Source organism: Gopherus evgoodei, unplaced genomic scaffold (genome assembly GCF_007399415.2).
Source record: "Gopherus evgoodei ecotype Sinaloan lineage unplaced genomic scaffold, rGopEvg1_v1.p scaffold_58_arrow_ctg1, whole genome shotgun sequence".
Classification (NCBI taxonomy): domain Eukaryota; kingdom Metazoa; phylum Chordata; order Testudines; family Testudinidae; genus Gopherus; species Gopherus evgoodei.
Window position 1 is genome coordinate 718,112 of NW_022060079.1, and position 20,359 is coordinate 738,470.

Genomic DNA, 20,359 nt, shown 5'->3' on the forward strand with positions numbered 1-20,359 from the left:
AAGTGGTGCTGGCGTAAAACCCGGCTGTACTGGTGTAACTGCACTCGCAGAAGAGGTTGTGTAAAGCCCGGCTATGCGGGTGTAACTGCACTCACACGGGGGGGTTGTGTAAAGCCCGGCTATGCGGGTGTAACTGCACTCACATGGGGGGGTTGTGTAAAGCCCAGCTGTGCGGGTGTAACTGCACTCACACGGGGGGGTTGTGTAAAGCCCGGCTGTGCGGGTGTAACTGCACTCACACGGGGGGGTTGTGTAAAGCCCGGCTGTGCGGGTGTAACTGCACTCGCACGGGGGTCGTGCTGATTTTAACTAGTTTTGGTAAAAAGAAACAGACGAATAAACAAATCACATCCCCGACTGAAATAGTTAAATCAGAATGAAAACCACCTGTGGCTCTGGCTGCAGAGAGTGAGCTGCTTGGGGCAGGGACTGTCACGTGCTCTGTATGGACAACGCCCGGCACAGTGGAGCCCCAGCATGATTAAAGCAAATCTGTGCTACCACAACCTGAAATAATTCCTTCCCCTCTCATTTTCCTGTGTTTCACATCCTCCCCTCCAATTCTCCAGCTGCCCACAGGATCTTTCAGGAAAAACAGGGTCAATAGAACTGGCCTTTCTAATGGGAAAAATAAGCCAATTTAAAAGTAAAGCTTCCCTGCTCTGCCATCATCCTCATTGTTTATTGTCTTGTGCCGGGAACCTGTCATTGTCCAGGCCCCTGTTGTTCCAGGTGCTGCACAGACACAGAATACACAGACTGTCCCATCTGAGTATGAGACCAGAGATGAATATAGACCAGTGGGGAACTACTAGGGAACAAGGAGACAGCACGGGTCAACCTGACAGCCATGGCCTCAGCGTTATCTGGTGTTTAGGCAGCCTGGCAGAGGAGAGCATTAAAGAGGGTTTGCAGGGTAACGAGGTCACCTTGCAGATGTTTATGGGGAGCTCCTCACAGGCGTGACGGGCAGCGTGGGACACAAGTCAAAGGGGCTTGTTTGCAGATTTAACATGTGGCTGATTGGAGGTGAGGGGTGACATTTCGGTAGCAAATGAGAGAGGGTGGGGATAGGTCATGAAGGGCCTCCCAGCTATCTGTGATGGAGAAGGAGCCAGTGGTGGGATGCAAAGAGAGAAGTCACATTGATCAGCGAGCTAGAAAAATGATCTTTTCAGCATGTTCTGAATGGACCTCAGCGGGGTGAGACTGCGTGTGTCTAGGCCAGAGAAAAGGCTATTGCAGCAGTCGAGACATGAGACGCTGAGAGCCTGGGCGAAAGTTTTAGCTGTGGAGGTGGATAGGAAGGGCTGTATCTTAGAGATGTTCTGCAGAACGAGTGACCAAGACTTAGACATAACCTGGATGTGAGGACCTGAAGAGAGGTGTGAGTCCAAGATGACGCCAGGTTCTGGGCCTGAGTGACGGGCAGGATGTTGGCATTGTCCACAGCGATTGAGAATGGAGGTAGCAGGGAGACTGTGGGGGGAAGATTGGGAACTCTGTTTTAACCACACTGAGCTTGATCTGATGACAAGACCTCCACAAGGAGATGTCAGAGACAGGCCAAGATTGTCGTTTGGACAGAAGGAGACCGGCCTGAAGTACAAAGGCAGATTTGTGAGTTGTTAGCATGGAGACGGTAGCTGAATTTGTGGATGACTTTGCCCAGAGATGAAGTGTAGAGGGAGAAGAGAAGGGGACCTGGGACAGCGCCCTGGGGGGACAGAGCCCACAGACAGCTGGAGGGGAATTGAGGGAGATGCTCTGGCAGACACGGTGAAGGAGTGGTTAGAGGGGTCGGAGGAGACCCAGGCTAAGGAAGCCAAGGAGGACACAATTTCTACGTGAGTCTGGTGATCGATGTCAGGCGGCTGGCAGGCCAAGCAGTGTGAGGATGGAGCAGTGAGTCTGACTGTTGTCTGTAATGACTCTTCCTAGCTTTGGGCAGGAGCGATTTCCCTGGAGCGCACGGGGTGGAAGCCGGGGTGGGGAGGGTCTGGGAGGGAAGTGGAGGACTGGAACTCCAGACAGCGATTGCAGAGGCACATTCAGTGAGCTGAGAGATAAAAGGGAAAAGGGGCAGTCGCTGGAGATGCAAATGGAGCCAAAAGTCTCTTCGATGGAAGATGCTAACGTGTGTTTGTGTTGTGAGGGGAAGAGCTGGAGGGGAGTGCGGTGAGGAGATCAGGAGATGGGATGGGGTCAGTGGAGGGGTTGGAGGAGGAGAGCAGATGAGAACCGCCTACCTCTGCGAGGAGGGAGAAGGGGCAGGAATTGTAGGGTGGGAAGGGGAGCTGAGGGGAGGGGTTATTTTGTAAACGTTTCTAGGAAGAGATCCTGTGCGGAGCACAGTGGGGGCAGGAGGTGGGGAGGGTTTGAGGGAGGAGACGAAGTTGGAGAAGAGGCAGCTGGGACTGTGGGTGGGGGATTCAACGGGGCTGGAAAAGTCAAGGTGTGTAGCAAGGAAAATGGCAGAGCTGAGGGACAAGAGAACGAATCTGTAGTGGAGGATGTCAGCCTGGCCGCGAGATTTCTGCCAGAGACGGAAATGAAGGAGGTGGATGTTGGGGGTGAGCCGGGGTGGGGGCAACCTTGCATTGGGACAGAGGAGAATGAATCACAACAGCCTCCTTCCAGACGATGCCATGGTGTCCCCTTGCACTGAGGGCACCTCTCCAGGGCAGGAAACTCCACTTACTAGGAAGTGACAGGTGACAGTTATGGGAGATTCAATCATTAGAAACAGATCGCTGGGTTTGCGATGATCAGGAGAACTGCACGGTGACTGGCCTGCCTCGTGCGAAGGTTGTGGATCTCTTGAGACATCTAGACGGACGGATGTGCTGTGCTGGGGAGGAGCTGGTGGTCGTGGTACGTGTAAGTACCAGTGACCTAGAGAAGGGTAGGAGAGAGGTCCTGGAGGCCAAATTTAGGCTGCTAGGTAAGAGATTGAAGTCCAGGACCCCTATGGTAGCATTCTCTGAAATGCGCCCAGTTCCACACGCAAGGCCAGGTAGAGAGGCAGAGCTGCAGGGTCTCAATGTGTGGATGAGACAATTGTATAGGGAGTATGGTGTAGGGAGGAGGGGTTTAGATTTATTATGAACTAGGGAAAGTTTTTGAGAAAGGAGGAGCCTATACAAGAAGGATGGGCTCCACCCAAACCAGACTGGAACCAGATTGCTGGCACTTAACATTAAAAAGGTTGTTGAGCAGTTTTTAAACTAAGGGCTGGGGAAAGCTGACAGGTGTGGAGGAGCACGTGGCTGGGACAGAGACATCCCTTGCGGAGGATCTATTAATGGAGATTCTCTATGTCCTAGTAAGGAGGAGAGAATGGAAGATGGCAAAACTCAGGTAGGATCCGATGAGAAACAGTCAAATGAGAGTCCCATTCAGTTATATCACGTAATGGCAGACAGTGCTTATATACCAATGCTAGAAGTCTACATAGCTGGATGAACTAGAATGCCTGTTATATCAATATCCTTATTTAATACGAGGCATCACAGACACTTGGTGGACTGAGGATAATCAATGGGACACAGTAATACTAGGGTACAATATATATTGGAAGGACAGAACAGGTGGTGCTGGTGGGAGAGTGGCACTAGATGTGAAAGAAAATGTAGAGTCAAATGAAGTAAAAATCTTAAATGAACCAAACTGTACCACACAATCTCTATGGATAGTAATTCCATGCTTGAATAATAAGAATATGGTCATACAGATAGCATAATCATAATCAGCAAATCATAACCTCTCCACAGACACCTTACATGCCAAACTTTGTAGAATATTTGCTGCAAATATATAACAATGGTTGCAACGCTGATCTGTATGGTCCTAGTGTAAGTCAATAACATCACACTCTGCGGCAGGGAAAACACCACAGCAGCCACCACACTAACATTTAATTTCAGCAAGGGGAGCTACACACAAATGAGAACTCATTAACCAGAAATTAACAGATACAATCCCCAAAGTGAAATCCCTGCGAGCTGCGTGGAAACTTTTAAAAAACGCTGTAAGAGAGACTCAACTTAAAAGTTTACCCCAATTGAAAAAAAAAACATAGTAAGAGAACCAAAAAAGTGCCACTGTGGCTAAACAGCACAGTAAAAGAAGCACTGAGAGACACAGGCATCCTTTCGAAAGTAGAAGTTAAATCCTATTGAGGAAAATAGAAAGGAGCATAAACTCTGGTAAGTGAAGTGTGAAAATATAATTAGGACGGCTAAAAAAGAATTTGAAGAACAGCTGGCCAAAGACTCCAAAAGTAATAGCAAAAAACAATGTAAGCACATCAGAAGCAGGAAGCCTGCTAAGCAACCAGTGTAGCCACTGGACGATGGAGGTGCTAAAGGAGCACTCAAGGACTATAAGGCCATTGCAGAGAAACTAAATTTAATTTTTTGAATCGGTCTTGACTGTGGATGTGAGGGAGATTTCCAAACCTGAGCCATTCTTTTTAGGTGGCACATCTGAGGAACTGTCCCAGACTGAGGGGTCATTAGAGGAGGTTTTGGGACAAATAGTTAAACTAAACAGTAATAAGTCACTGGAACCAGATGGTATTCCCCTCAGAGTTCTGGAGGAGCGCAGATATCTAACTGCAGAGCTACTAACTGTGGTATACCAAGTTTTTAAAAAGGGCTCCAGAGGTGATCCTCGCAATTACAGCCTGTAAGCCTGACTTCAGTATCGGGCAAACCGGTTGAAACTATGGTAAAGAACAGAATTATCAGACACGTAGATGGACGCATTTTGTTGGGGGAAGAGTCAACATGGTTTTTGGAAAGGGAAATCATGCCTCACCAATCTGCTAGAATTCTTTGAGGGGGTCAACAAGCAAGTGGGCAAGGGGGATCTAGTGGATAGGTGACTGGATAAAAAAAAGAAAAGGAAACAAAAGGTAGGAATAAATGGGCTGTTCTCAGAATGGAGAGAGGTAAATAGTGGTGTCCCTCAAGGGTCTGTACTGGGCCCAGTTCTATTCAACATATTCATAAATGATCTGGAAAAAGGAGTAAAAGTGGTGACAAAATTTGTAGATGATATAAAACAACTCAGTATGGTTAAGTCTAAAGCAGACTGCAAAGAGTTACAAAGCAGTCTCACAAAACTGGGTGACTGGGCAACAAAATGGCAGATGAAATTCAGTGTTGATAAATGCCAAGTAGTGCCCACTGGAAATCATCTCAACTATACATATAATGACGGGGTCTAAATTAGCTCTTACCACTCCAGAAAGATCTTGGTGTCATTGTGGATAGTTCTCTGAAAACATCCACTCAATGTGCAGTGGCAGTCAAAAAAGCAAACAGTGTGGGGAATCACTAAGGAAGGGACAGATAAGACAGAAAATATCCTATTGCCTCTATATAAATCCATGCCACCCCGCATCTTGAATACTGCCTGCAGATGTGGTTGCCTCATCTCAAAAAAGATATACTGGCCTTAGAAAAGGTTCAGAAAGGGGCAACAAAAATTATTAGGGGTATGAAACGGCTTCCAGGTGAGGAGAGGTTAATAAGATTGGGACTTTTCAGCTTGGTAAAGAGACAACAAAGGGGGAATATGATAAAGGTCTATAATATTATGATGGGTGTGGCAAAACCAAATAGTGTTATTTATTCCTCATAATACAAGAACTAGGGGTCACCAAATGAAATTAATCAGCAGCAGGTTTAAAACAAACAAAAGGAAGTATTTCTTCACACAACGCACAGTCAACCTGTGGAACTCCTTGCCAGAGGATGTTGTGATGCCAAGACTATAACAGGGTTCAAAAAAGAACTAGATAAGTTCATGGAGGATAAGCCCATCAGTGGCTATTAACCAGGATGGGCAGGGAGGGTGTCCCTAGTCTCTGTTTCCCAGCAGCTGGGAATGGGTGATGGGATGGATCACTTGATGATTCCCTGTTAGGTTCACTCCCTCTGGGGCACCTGGCACTGGCTGCTGTTTGCAGACAGGACACGGGGCTAGACGGACCTTTGGTCTGACCCAGTGTGGCCGTTCTTATGTGGATGGAGCCCCTGCCAAGGAGGTGGAAGACGGTGGGTCCGGTCCCCCTGCTCCACTGATTCGATAACTAGCCAGCCAGAGAGGAGCAGCAGCAGCAGCCCTGCTTGCCGGATCAGACCTCTGGGCTCTGAACAAAAGGGAGTGAGGGCAAGTGGCTGGCGCTGATGCGGGGGACACAGGGTAATTAGCAGCCAGGGGAGCAGAGGGGAAGAAAAGGGGGAGCCTGTGTCCGGTTATGTCTGAGCTGGGAGAAACCAGACAGAGCTAAGCCAGGGCAGGGCTGTCCCTGGCATGTGTCCAGTGCCCAGCGCAGGGGGGCTCTTGTCTAACTAGCGAACAAGGCCCTGATCCTGCAGACAGTGTGTGTAACATTACTCAGGTGAGGCAGGCTCCAGTGGGGCTGTTTGGGTGAGGGAGGGTCCACATGGCAACTCTGCAGGGTCTGAGCCCCCTGACACGCTGAGGAGCTAGTGGGATCAAATAAGCTGTATCAGCCTGACCCCCAGGCCCCAACCCCCTGAGCAGTGACTGATGTCAGGGGGACACTCACAGGGTGAAGAGACTCAGGGGTTCAGTCTGCAGCGCCAGGCCCTTTATCTGGGAGCTGCAGCCCCCCACACACACACTTTGGCCCTGACCCGGCCCATGGGGTGAACCCGACGACAGGGACGGGGCATCAGCCTGTGAGCTCCATGGGGCAGGGCTCATGCAGTGCCTGGCACAACAGGGCCCCGATCCCTACAGGGGTCCTGGGGGGGCAGCCACAGCCTGAATCAGTGATCGAGTGTGTGCACAGCTGGGGCCCTGGCACCCCCCCCGACTCCCCCAAGCTTCAGCTCCTGTCTCTCCCCCCACCCTTTGCCTGCTCCACCCTCCCCTGGGGGCTCCTCCTGGCACAATGTGCTGACCTTCCCGAACCTCCGCCTCCTCATCCCACTCCCACCAGCCCATCCCCCATAATCATGTCCCCCTCCACCCCTGCCCCCCCTCACACCCTCATTAGTCCTGCCTCCTTCCTGAGCCCCTTTCCTTCACACTCCCCTGCAGCCCCCCAATACACTTGTCCCCTTCTGCTCCCCTCCTCCTCACAGGGGACTGTCCAGCCCCATCCAGTCCCACCGCCCTTCTCCTCCTCCTGCTCCCAGCCTCCCCACGTGTCCTCCCTCCTGCTGTGGTGGCCCCAAGTCTGGGACTGTCCTGCCTGGCCCCTGAGCTCCCGGTCGGGGAGACTCGCCTCCAACCCCCCTCCCATGCTGTCCCCTCTCCCCGACAGCCTCAGCACGCTGCCCCCCCAGCACTCCATCCCGCTGCTTCTGCTGGGCAGCGCGGGCGGCAGGGCTGCGAGCTCCTGCTGCTCCAAGCAGCGTGGTAAGGAGGCAAGGGGGGTTGGATAGGGGGTGGGGTCCCAGGGGGCCTGTCAGGGGGTGGGAGTGTGGATAGGGGTTGGAGGGGCAGTCAGGGGATGGGGAACGGGGGGGTTGGATGAGGGTGGGATCCCAGGCGGCAGTTTGGGGTGGGGGTCCTAAGAGGAGGCGGTCAGGGGACAAGGGGGGGTTGGATGAGTCGGGAGTTCTGAGGGGGAGCAGTTGGGGAAGTGGGAGGGGGAGGATAGGGGGTGGGGGCCTGGCTGTTTGGGGAGGAATAGCCTTGCCTACGTGGCCCTCCAGACAGTTTCTGAATGCCAATGTGGCCCTTGGGCCAAAAAGTTTGTCCACGCCTGCCCTAATGTTTCAGGGGAAAAAAAGGTGGCTTTGCGTTTTAATTTAATCGCATGATACGCTCTTAGTTATAAAGTATGGATTGTTGTGTTAGGCAATAAGCACCGAATTGCGTAATATAGATGTTGTAGAAATGTATGGAAAGCCCACGTTCGCTCGCAGCATGCCTCCCCACTACTGCAGCACCGCATTACCGTTGGTCCTCCCCTCCCTCTCCAACTACTATTCTAGAAAATTCTTTGATCTATATAAGCGACCACATCAGGCATGCCCAGCGCAGTGTGTACAATGTTTGTCATCTTTGTTGTGTGTACTCTGCTGAAAGAGCATAACAAGCCCATGGCTTTACGTTTTAATTCAATCGTATGATACCCTCCCTTTAATTTTAAAATACGGGTCGGTTCATTGTTAAGATAAGAAAAGGAGCAGACAGTGATGTCAATTTGTTTTGATGGTGCATCTAGTATGTCTGGATGTACTATGGGAGTTCAAATGAAATGTAAAGAAAGAAACAGTGAAATACTCTACATACACTGCTTTGCGCATTGTTTGACCCTCATCCTAGTAGATCATGCAATTCAAGTAAACAAAACAGAACTTTCTTTGGTGTTATTCAGACTCTTTATGCCTTCCTGGAGGGGAGTCCTGTGCGACATGCAGTAATGGCGAAGGTTTCACAAGAAGTAGGATCCCAATTGAAGACTTTGAAGTCACTGTCAAACACAAGATGGGCATGCAGAGCAGAAGCCGTGGCTGCTGTAAAACAAAACTACTCCATCATTTTACGAGCTTCACAAGAGATTATCGAAGCCACTCACCTTGTGGATGCTAAAATAAAAGCCAGGGGCCTTGTCCATGAACTAAATTCATTCAAGTTCATCTTTGCCCTTCACTGTTCTCCAGATGGTGGTAAAAGTGAGTAACGCTCTTCAAGCTCCAGATCTCAACTTACTTACTGCAATGACAGGGGTGAGAAGCTTGCGTAAATCTTTGGCTGCAATGAGACGTGGCCCAGAATATTTCAATCAATTTTCAATGACAGTGTGAAAATGTGTATAGAGAATGATCTATCGATTTCCCCAGTTGAGAAGAGAAAAACGTCCACTCGTATTGATGACGTGCTTGAGTCCCAGCATCACTTTTTGATACAAAAGAGGAGCGGGAGAGAATAACTTCATTGTACCCACTCCAGACTCAGTGATTACCAGCATTGACCAGCGGTTTGAACAGGAGACTTGTAACGTTGTCACTGCAGTGGGAAAACTGCTGCGCTTAGACATTGGCAGGGACGATCCGAGAATCACTGCCAACAAATTTAAAGTGTCCTTGGAAGAGCTGGAAGTTGAAGTCGGATTGCTTCGGGGTTATGACGGATCTGTTCCTAAAGGCAGCACTACGAACACCACCAGAGAGTGGCTTGATTGGCTAAAGGAACTGGCTCGGTCTTCCATGTCCCAGGCCTTTTACAAATCTATTCAATGCTTTGCAGTCTTACCTGTGACAAGCTGTTCACGTGAAAGAGCCTTTACAAAACTAGCACATGTGAGAAACAAACTAAGAAGTACAAAGTAAGAAGTCCCAACAGCGCCTCGACTCACTCATGATTTTGTACATTGAACAAGGATTGGCTTTGTCAGTTAATTACAATGATGTGATTGAGGAATTTAAGTCTATAACACCTGATAAGTGACCCCTCATTTTCTAGGACAGGAAGATGAAACCTTAATCTGTTTTGGTCAGTTTGGGTTAGCTCATTATCTGGTTAAAGATCATGAAAACTGACTGTATTTTTGTATACAGTTGGTTATCACCATAGCAAAAATTTGGTATTTTGCATCACATTTTTTGTTTGTATTTTTAAAGTAAAGTTTAATTAAGTTTTAGTTTCTTTTGTTTGTTTGAATAAAAATAATGTCCTTTATGACTGAGTATTCAATAAATAAGAACAGGAGTACTTGTGCCACCCTTAGAGACTAACACATTGATTTGAGCATAAGCTTTTGTGAGCTACAGCCCACTTCATCGGCTGCATGGAATGGGACATCTGATGAAGTGGGCTGTAGCCCACAAAAGTTTATGCTCAAATAAATGTGTTAGTCTCTAAGGTGCCACAAGGCCTCCTGTTCTTTTTGCGGATACAGACTAACACCGCTGCTACTCTGAAACCTAATCAATAAATGTTCGCCTTTAAATAAATAAAATTCCCTGGGTGCACACCCTAATGCAATGTGCTGTGCATGCCTATGTCCCCAGAGCTGGAATAGAACCCAGGAGTCCAGGCCAGGGCCGCCCAGAGGATTCCGGGGGCCTGGGGCCATCGGCGGCAGGCGGCTCCGGTGGACCTCCCTCAGGCATGCCTGCGGAGGGTCTGCTGGTCCCGTGGCTCCCATGGAGCATCCACAGGTATGCCTGTGGGAGGTCCACCGGAGCCATGGGACCAGCAAGTGGCAGGGTGCCCCCCGTGCGGCGAAATTCTAGAGCCGGCCCTGCTCGGCGGTGGGGGGCCCTTCCGTTCTGGGACCCGCCGCCAAAGTGCCCCGAAGACCCGTGGCGGGGGCCCTCCGCCGGCAAATTACCGCCGAAGCGGGACCCGCCGCTGAAGTGCACGCTCTTCGGCGGTAATTTGGCGGCAGGGGGCCCCTGCCGTGGGTCTTCGGGGCACTTCGGCGGCAGGTCCTGGAACGGAAGGGCCCCCCACTGCTGAATTACCGTCGAAGACCGGGTTGCACTTTGGCGGCAGGTCCCGCTTCGGCGGTAATTCGCTAGCGGGGGGTCCTTCCCCCCGGAGCAGAAGGACCCGCCTGCCGGCAAAGACCGGGAGCAGAAGAAGCTCCGGGGCCCGGCCCCACAAGAGTTTTCTGGGCCTCCTGGAGCAAGTGAAGGACCCCACTCCAGGGGCCCTGAAAAACTCTCGTGGGGGCCCCTGCGGAGCCTGGGGAAATTGCCCCTCTTGCCCCCCCCCCCGGGCGGCCCTGGTCCAGGCTCCCAGTTCCCCATGTACTGGACCCCGCTGGCTGTCCTGGGGCGGGCTGGGTGCTGGGGGAGGGCCGGGATGGGGGCTCAGACAGGGAGCCAGGGGAGCCAGGCCGGGGGGGGGCAATTTGGGCTTTGGTCCACGCCCCCCCCCCCCCGATCCTGATTTCAGTCTGTGCAAAACTCTCCTGGACTCAGAGGGCGACTGAACTCAGCTCCCGGATGGGGGGTGGCCTGAGCCCTCGGGGGTGAGAGGTTGGGGGATCCGCTGCCCCCCAGCCCCGCTCCCATCACCAGCCCAACCTGCCCCAGCGCAGCCCGGCCCGGCCGGAATCTGCCGGAGACCGATGACGCTGGCCAGAGCCGCGCGCTGATTGGCCGGGGTGGGGGTTACTTAAGTTCGAGGTGAAGTGGAAGCTTCTGGGGAAAGCCCCGAGTGGGACTGCTGGGAATTGGAGGGGGGAGGGTAAAGGGCTCTGGGCATCTCGGGAGCTCGTCCCTGGCCCAGCGGAAGTGGGTCCAATCAAAGCGCTGACCTCCCCTCCCCCACCCTGTCTCCCTGAGATGCTGGGACCCCCCCTGCTCCAGGGCACAGCAAAGGTCGTGCTGGGCAGGGACCTGCAGTGACCCTGGGCCCTGCTCTGGGCTGTGGCTTCCCTAGGCAGCCTCCCAGCTGGCCTGCCTGGCACTGGCTGTGTGCTGTGCACCCCTTGGCCAGTTCCTTTAGCACTCTTGGGTGTAAATGATTCGGGACTGGTGATGTGACAGTGTCTGATTTTAGCAGCTGCTGCCTCACCGCCTCCTTTGTTAGAGATGGGAAATTTTCTGGTCCATCCATAGCAGGTTTTTTGTTTTTTTTAATTAACCTATGGCACGGGTGCCAAAGGTGGCACGCGAGCTGATTTTCAGTGGCACTCACACGGCCGGGGCCTGGCTCTGCATTTTAATTTAATTTTAAATGAAGCTTCTTAAACATTTTAAAAACCTTATTTACTTTACATACAACAATAGTTTAGTTATATGTTATAGACGTGGAGAAAGAGACCTTCTAAAAACGTTAACACGTATCACTGGCGCACAAAACCTTAACTTAGAGTGAATAAATGAAGACTCGGCCCAGCCCTTCTGGAAGGTTGCCGACCCCTGATCCGCAGCATCAGCAGGGACGGACACAGCCACCTGCCTCACTCCAAACACAGACTGAAATAGCTACGGGACATTTCTGCCTTTCCTGCTTCACTTGTTACAGTTTCACCATCGGCATCCAGCACTGGACCTGGACCCGACCCAGGGCTGTTTGGTCCTGCAGTGTTTTTAAGCTGTCGTCTTGTCCTTACACAAATGGCCATTGGATCCTTTAGTTTCCCTGATCAGTTGCCTACATTTTTACTTGTAACTTATATTCTTTGGTATTTACATCCTGTTTCCCAGCCTCTGTACTGACTGGGCTTTGATCTCTGTCCAGCTCGGGGTTTGCATGTTCCAGCCATTCACGCAGCGTTGTTAAAACGCCTTTTTAACCCAAAGCCTGGACCCTGCCGGTGGCAGTCGGGGAGTGGACTCCTGCCCCCTGCAGATCTCAATGGGGCTCCCCCATGCACGGTCTGTTTGGGCAGATCCAGTCTCAAGGTCTGGCTGTGGTTGGAGAGCAGTGTACTCCCACCGGCTCAGCTGTTGCAGTGGTTCGAGGCCCCCTCCCCCATAAAAAACGTGACCCTGGTTTCTAGTCTGAGGTCATCTCACGTCAGCCCCAGACGCCGGCTCCCATTCTGCTTTGTCTGGGAGATGGACGAGCCCCCTGCTCCCGGAAATTGGCTCCCGGGGGCTGGGGGGGGTTCCTTACAGACTGGATCAGGTCACACCTGAGCCGTGCACAGAACAGGCTCCTTCCATCTCTCACTCACAAGCAGCTTGACCAGACCTTGAGGCACCTTCGTGCAGGGCCGGCTCTAGCAATTTCGCCGCCACAAGCACGGCAGCATGCCGCAGGGGCCACTCTGCAGCTGGCCAGTCCCACGGCTCTGGTGGACCTCCCGCAGGCGTGCCTGCGGATGCTCCATTGGAGCCGCGGGACCAGCGGACCCTCCACAGGGACGCCTGCGGGAGGTCCGCTGGAGCTGCCTGCTGCCCTCCCGGCAACCGGCAGAGCACCCCCCGCAGCGTGCCGCCCCAAGCACGCGCTTGGTGTGCTGGGGCCTGGAGCCGGCCCTGCCTTCGTGGCTCCCCTCTGAACCCCGCTAACATTTCAGCCTTTCTGCAGGGCCAACGCCAGGGCTAGACTCAGCAGCCAGTGACGCTCTCACCAGGGCTGTGTACACACGTGACGCCATCTCCCAGCGCCTGCCCCATATTCCCCTGTTCCTACAGCCCAGGGTCACACCTGCCCCCCAAGACATAGCACGGCCCTGGGAGCTCACGTTCAGTTGGGTTCTGCTATGACCCCCACGTCCAGTTCAGAGTCTCTGCGTCCCAGGGTACAGCTCACCTGACCCCCATTATGGGGGACCCACATCCTTGGTTCCTCGCTGTCCAGCCTGGCCCCTGGCTGTGTGAATGGGTCCAGCTCCCCACGTGCCCCAGCTCACTGTGTGTAACTGACCCGTCCCAGCATCACCCCTCACTCCCCAGCCTCGGTGTCCCTGCAGACGCGCCCCATGGCGGGGCTACATCGTCTCTCGGCTCACCCAGCTACTGATTAGCCCTGGCCCCAGGCCCAGGCTCTGCCAGACCCCACTGCAAACAGCCCCCCCAGCTGAGCGCCCAGCCTCCGCAGGGCCAGGCCCCACTGCAAACAGCCCCCCAGCCGCGTGCCCAGCCCCTCGGGGCCAGGCCCTGCCAGACCCCACTGCAAACAGCCCCCCAGCCGCGTGCCCAGCCCCTCGGGGCCAGGCCCTGCCAGACCCCACTGCAAACAGCCCCCCAGCTGCGTGCCCAGCCCCTCGGGGCCAGGCCCCACCAGACCCCACTGGAATCAGCCCCTCCCCAGGCTCGCTCCCAGCCCCCCAGGGCCTCCCCAGCTGGCAGGGCCCCAGGGCCTGTGTCTGGAGCTGCCTAAAGGGACCTGGGAACATTCCCCCCAGGGACAGCTGGACGGCGGCAGCCAATGGGAACGCGCAGGAGGCTGGTCCAAGGCTCCAGCGGCCAATGGGAGAGCTTGGTCGGTTGGTGGCGTTATTGGCAGGTTGGAGCAGCCAATCGCTGCTGGTGGGAGCCAGGGTGGGGTGGGGTCTCCCAGCACATGCCAGGGGAGGGGTGTGAGGAAGCTGGGCTGGGGGCTCAGTGCCATGGTCGGGGGAGGGGGGATCTGCCCTTCGCGTCACAGTGACCCCAGCCTGGGGGACGTCACCGCAGCCCCCAGACAGGCCAGTGTCTCTCTGCAGCCGCTCGCCCTGTGGGGTTCAGTCCCGGGGGAGCCTGACCCATGAGCCCTGCCCTGCTCCAGGGCTCCTGGCCACGGGACGAGCTCAAAGTGCTCCATGGACCATCCCTCAGCCCCAGAGCCTCCCCCACAGACCCAGGGGGAGACTGGCCACATTTCAGACATGGGGAAACTGAGGCACAGGCAGCCTCCCAGCTTTCAGCAAGTCAGTGTCAGCAACGGGAATAGAACCCGGAAGTCCTGATGCCCAGCCCTCCCCACCCCCCGCTCTAACCCCTTTTTCATCCCACTCCTCTCAGAGCTGGGATAGAACCCAGGAGTCCTGGCTCCTTCCTTAGCCCTCCTACCAAACTCCCTTAACTCCCAGTGTAATCCAGAGCCCCTGGACAGGCTGCAGCTGGGATGGGATAACACAGGCTGCCGCAGGCATGGCTCAGACTGACCAGATTTTAAATTAGGATTAAAACCTCAAAAATGTCCCAAAAAACCCACTTTATTGCTGTTAGCAAAGCTGCAGAGCGAGATGGGGGGCGCAGGGCTGTGGACACACATGGGGCAGAGGGCGGGGGCTGTACAGAGACTGGGCCCTTCCCACACAGACCCCGCACTGGGGCCTTTAGCCAGGTGCTGGGGCTGCATCACCCCCAGCCATGGGCCCAATCCTGCCCCACAGGGACCCTATTGACCCAGGATGGCCAAAACTGCTCCAAAGCCTGCTGGGTAATGGCTGGAGGGACTTTACCAGGGGTGACTGACAGCAGCCTCTGGCCAATAGGGATCAGGCTCGGGGCCCAATCCAGCATCCACTGGAGTCGAGAGAAACCTTCCCTGTGACGGCAATGGGGTTTGGATCAGCCCCATGGGCCCTGCTGACCCCAACGAGGGGTGACCCCCATTCCCAGCCCCATGGGCAGCAGCCCTCTCCCCTGCTGCCCCCTGACGAGAGGCGACCCCCATTCCCAGCCCCATGGGCAGCAGCCCTCTCCCTGGATAGGTGCCCCCCTCCCAAGCCCAGCAGGGGGTGAGTGAGGGAAGTCCGAGGGGCCGGCTCCCCAGTGAGTCTTAGCGGGTTGGCTCGGCACAGTTACGGGGCTGGGGGACTCCTGCCTGGGTACAGCAGCTGGCACCGACGGGCACGGAGCAGGGATGCTGGGGCAGAGATGGGGCAGGGGGGCGGTGCAAGTGAGTCTCACAAAGGCACCTGGGGCATTCGGGGGCGCCGGCTCGTCCCCATGTTTATCTGAAAAACAAAGAGGGTCAGTTACCAGGAGCCCTGGGCCCCGATGTGAGACTGGCAGGGATCGGGGCCACTCCCCAGCACCCCCAGGGAGTCTCTCATTGACGCAGGAGGTGCTGGTTGGGCGCAGGGGCTGTGCCAGGCTGGGGGGACACAGCGGGTGGGGGGGTCTCCCCAGTGGGTGCTGGGTGGCCCAGGGGCTGTGGCTAGCTGGGGGGGCACAGCAGGTGGGGGGGTCTCCCCAGGGGGTGTGGGTGGGCTGCAGGGCTGTGGCTGGCTAGGGGGGCAGAGCAGGCAGGGGGGTCTCCACAGTGGGTGCTGGGTGGGCCATGGGTGCAACGGGTCCCCTCCCTGGGCAGTGGCTACTCACAAGGGGCCCCGCGGGTTGCGGGCGGCATTCATCTTCATGCCCTTGATGATGAGGATGGTGCCTGCGATGATGCCGACGATGCCCACGGCCAGGCCCAGGGCGCACACCAGGGTCTCTGTGGTCTCGGGGACGGGGGTGGGCACCTGGGCTTCTGGAGAGAGGGGGAGAGGGACAGAGCATGGAGTGAGGGGGGCTGTTCCCACCCCTCCCTCCCAGCGCTGAGATAGAACCCATGTGTCCTGGCTCCCAGCCCTGTGCCCAGTGGGGTCCCCAGGTGCCCCGGCCTCACCCCAGTGCTTCGTGAAGGGCTCGGGCAGCCCCCCGTGCTCCACCCGGCAGTCGTAGAAGTCGCCCTGGCTGGGGAGGAAGGGCAGGTAGGAGAACTTGCGGAAAGAGTTGTCCTGGCGGGGGTAGAAGTCGGTCTCGTAGACGCCCTCGGTCACCTCCTGCCCGTTCTTCAGCCACGTCACGCTGAGTGCGGGCGGGGAGAACTTGTCCACAAAGCAGATCAGGACATTGGGCTCCCCCAGCTCCACGGGGCCTTTGGGGAACACGGTCACCTCAGGGGGCACTGGGGAGACAGAGGTTAGCGGGTCCCATTGCCTGGCCCTGAACCAGCCAGGCCCTGCCCTGGGGCCGGATGGGAGCCAGCGCCCCCAGAGGGGACAGGCCCCATATCCCACTCCCTGCCCCCCGAGCCAGCCAGTCCCTGCCCTGGGGCCGGATGGGAGCTGGCACCTCGTAAAGGGGAAAGGCCCCGTGTCCCATTCCCTGCCCCCCTGAGCCAGCCAGTCCCTGGTGCTCAGGCTCCAGCTCAGGGTCTCTCCCCAGGACTGTGGGGGTGTCACCGGGGCCGTCCCAGCTCCCTGCACTGACAGCTCATGGGGCACAAGGAACAGGGGAGAGAATCCCTCAGGGGCAGGGCCTGGCGCTGGGCAGGGGCCACGAACAGCCCTTGGCAAAGGAACTGCCCTTGGCCCCCAGCCTGGAGGGTGTGAACTGCCCGGCCCCCCTGCCCTGCAGAGCCCTGGCCCAGCTGACTGGCTCCCCGGAGCCCTCCAGGGGCTGGGAGGGGAGCTGAGGGGGGACTTGCACGGGAATGGTGCCTGGCAGGGAAAATGTCCCACCATTCTCAGCCCGTGTGTGGTTGGACCTCTTGATCATGATCTCCAGGTTGTGCTTGTCCACAGCGATGTTGCCCAGCGCGTCCTGCGCCTCGAAGCTGGCGAACTTGCTGAATTCAGGCAGGCGCCAGACGGTCTCCTTCCTCTCCAGGTCCACATAGAACATCTCGTCCTGGTCGAACTCGTGCATGTACTGCCCGGACTCCTGCTGGGATCGGTCCGTGCGCTGGTAGAACTCTGCCTGGGAGGTCACATGATCCACTGCGGGGAGACGGGCGTCCCCATCAGCACCCACTCCAGCCCCTCCCCAGGATACAAGGTCTCTGATCTCTTCTCCTGGGGCCACAGCCCGCTGGCCGTCACATTGGCACTGGGGCACCTCAGTGTGAGGGGAAAGCGGGTGCAGGGAGCCCAGGGGCCCCGGGTATCGTGCTGGGGCATTGGGGTCAGCCCTGCCTACTGTGCCCCCCCTTCTGCTCACTTCAATCCCATCCAAGCCGTGGCCAGGCCTATCCCCACTTAGCTTGTGAAGGGGACATGGCCCCAGCCCACAGCAGTGTAGGGGGGACGTTGGATGTCATTACTGCTGGACATTTCATTCTCCCGTCTGTGCGTGGGGCTGGTTCCATGTCCCGGGGTCGCCATGACCTGGTTCTCGGGGCGATTTCAGTCCCTGGCCCCCGACACTCACACCCCAGGGCTGGTCACTGAGAGACCTGGGAACTCCCCAGCCAGGGACATTAAAGCTGCGCTGGGGGATCAGACACACTCCAGGGGGGAGGGGTCTGGCTGGAGGCTGAGGCTGGGACTCCCCAGGGCCCAAAGGAGTTGGGCACCTGCATCCTAGGGAGTCGTTCACTGACCCCAGCTCGCCCGGCAGGATCTCACCGAGCGATTGCAAAGGAGGGAACCCGCCACCACCAGCCAAGGAGAGTCGGCCCCAGGGCCGGCGCTTCCATTTAGGCGTCCTAGGCAGTCGCCTAGGGCGCCAGGATTATGGGGGGGCGGCATTTTGCCGGGGGGGCAGTAGGGAGCTCCAGTGGACCTGCCGCAGGCGTTCCTGCGGAGGGTCCGCTGGTCCCGCAGCTCCGGTGAAGCATCAGCAGGCACGACTGCGGCAGGTCCACCGGAGCCGCGGGACTGGTGCGCAGGGTGGCGAAATGGCCCTGCGCCTAGGACGCCAAAACCCCTGGCGTTGCTCCTGGTTGGCCCCACAGAGCCCCCCCCGCAGCCCGTTGGTCTGAGCCCTGGGGAGGGGGGACAATGGGGCCAGGCCTGGAAGCGGGGCCAGGGGCTCCCAGCTCTGCACAGACGCACTCACTGCTCAGCAGGGTCTGGCCCTGGTGCAGCTCTTTGGGGAACGTTCCCCCATCCTACCTGTGCCTGGTGCCCCCCTGGGGGGATCAGCCCCCGATACCCTGTGGGGGAGGGGGCTGCACCCCTAGAGCAGGGCTGTGTCATACCCAAACCACAGCGACTTCCTCACGATTCTTCTGCTGCCCCTGTGCTGGCCTCCTCTCCCCCCCTCCCTGCCACAGGGGTGAGACCCTCCTCCCTCCACCCCCCCATCTGACTCCCCTCTGTACCCGCTCCCTGGCCCATCAGCCCCCCCATAGTCCCCTCTCTGGAGGTGAAGCTGCCCCTCCCCTCGCCGAGGTGTCCCAGCCCGCACCCCACCCGTACCTGTCACCGCCCCTGCACCCGGCAAGGTCAGCAGGGTGAGCAGGGCCAGCTGGGCCATGGGGACGCCCCGTCCTGCGCCCATCTCCTCTCCCCGGCACTGGGCTGGGTGCAGGGCCGGCAGCACAAAGGGGCTGGGAGGGGCACATGTCACACCCCAGGGCGGGCAGCACCCAGCACTGGCCAGGGGAGCCCGGCCCAGGAACTGCGCCCAATGGCAGAAATCCCTGCACCGACCAGGCTGTTACCAGGCAGAGCAGCAGCGCTGAAGCCCTCTGAGAGGAGATGAAGAAATTCAGGGTTCCCAGCTCTCAGGATCGTGTCCTGAGTCTCAGGATAATTCTTGTGTTTTCCTAAAGCCCCAGCTCCGGGAGTCACGTGGGTCTGGGACGATTCCAGCCTCGTTCTTAGAGCCAAAGGGAGTGCCCAGCCCTCGGGGCTGTGGGGAGAGCTTCAACCTGTGACCCCCGGGCACCCTAAGGCTCAAAGAGCAGAAGGCAAATAACCCCCACAGCTGGGATTTGTACATCATTGCAGGATTTTAAAGCCAATCTCAGGATTTCTGAACATTTGGGGTTGACGATCCTGCAAATTCCCAGCCAGACACCTGGTGCGGGGACAGCACCTCCCCACACGGAGCTCATGCCACCCTCAGCCCCCCTGTTCTGCAGCACAGCTGTATGTGCACATGGGGGACTTGGCCAGCCCAGCTCTGCACTGGGGAGTCACCCCCCCGCCCGACCCACAGAAATCTGCAGGGACAAGAGTTAAGTGTAGACCAGGCCACAAATGGGGTTTGGGGCACCATCCATGGGAGACTGGGATACAGGACCATTCCCCTCTATGGCAGTGAGTCTCAAACTTTTGTACTGGTGACCCCTTCCAAATAGCAAGCCTCTGAGCACGACCCCCCTTATCAATTTAAAACACTTTTTTATATATTTAACACCATTATAAATGCTGGAGGCAAAGCAGGGTTTGCGGTGGAGGCTGACAGCTTGCAACCCCCCATGTAATAACCTCGCGACCCCCTGAGGGGTTCCGACCCCCAGTCTCAGAACCCTGGCTCTAGGGGTCGCTCTTCCCATCTGGCCCCAGGGCGGGGACTGGCTGGCTGGGGAGGTGGGGACGGGGACATGGGGTCTTTCCCCTCTGCTGGCACCGGCTCCAATCTGCTGTTAGTGACCAAACTCCCTCCCCCCAGGGTCTGTCCTGGTCCCTGTGTGGGGCACGTTGGTCCCTGTCCCCTGCCCAAACCCTTCGCCTCCCGCCCCCATGGCACCAACTCACCCCCCACCCCCCCGGCTAAAGTGCTGGGTGTTCACACTGCCCCCTGCAGGAAGGGCCGGGTGCTGGAGGGGCAGGAGCGGGGCTGGCCCAGCAGTTCGGGGCTGGCCTGGGACCCAGGAGCCCTGGGCTCCTTCCCGGCCCTGCCACAGACTGTGTGTGACCCTGGGCCAGTCACTGACTCCTCTGGGCCTCCCTCCCCACCTAGGCCATGGGGACACTGGCCTGGCCCTGCCCCACGGGGTGGGGGGTGAATACAGCAGAGAGGGGGAGGGGCTCAGAGACCGGGGGCCAGAGAAGCCCCTTAGGGAGATCGATGATGGGAGCAGCTGGGAGGCCGAGCTGTGCCTGACCCATGGAGACTGAGCCCCCGCTCTATGGTGGGGTCCCCAGGGCTGCCCAGAGGATTCAGGGGACCTGGGGAAAAGCAATTTTGGGGGCCCCTTCCATAAAAAAATGTTGCAATACTACAGAATACTATCTTCTCGTGGAGGCCTCTGCAGGGCCTGGGGCAAATTGCCCCACTTGCCCTCCCCAGGTGGCCCTGGGGGGCAGGGC

The 20,359-nt window shown here is 56.8% G+C and overlaps 1 protein-coding gene across 1 annotated transcript; it reads right to left on the reverse strand.

Annotated features, from left to right (window-relative positions):
• Positions 1 to 14,575: 14,575 nt before the first annotated feature.
• On the reverse strand, positions 14,576 to 18,636 carry LOC115643415 (HLA class II histocompatibility antigen, DR alpha chain-like). Its single transcript, XM_030547441.1, has 5 exons — positions 18,518 to 18,636; positions 16,838 to 17,095; positions 16,000 to 16,281; positions 15,711 to 15,861; positions 14,576 to 15,343 (listed from the first exon to the last, which is right to left on the reverse strand). The coding sequence occupies exons 1-5, from the start codon at positions 18,597 to 18,599 to the stop codon at positions 15,340 to 15,342; spliced, it is 777 nt and encodes a 258-aa protein (XP_030403301.1). The 5' UTR covers positions 18,600 to 18,636; the 3' UTR covers positions 14,576 to 15,339.
• Positions 18,637 to 20,359: the final 1,723 nt, after the last annotated feature.

Coding starts and splice junctions, on each gene's coding strand:
- LOC115643415 (XM_030547441.1), bottom strand. CDS start 18,599: ATGGGCGCAGGACGGGGCGTCCCCATGGCCCAGCTGGCCCTGCTCACC. Junction 17,096..18,517: donor GGGTGCAGGGGCGGTGACAG/GTACGGGTGGGG, acceptor GTCTCCCCGCAG/TGGATCATGTGACCTCCCAG. Junction 15,862..15,999: donor GCCCTTCACGAAGCACTGGG/GTGAGGCCGGGG, acceptor CCCTCTCTCCAG/AAGCCCAGGTGCCCACCCCC.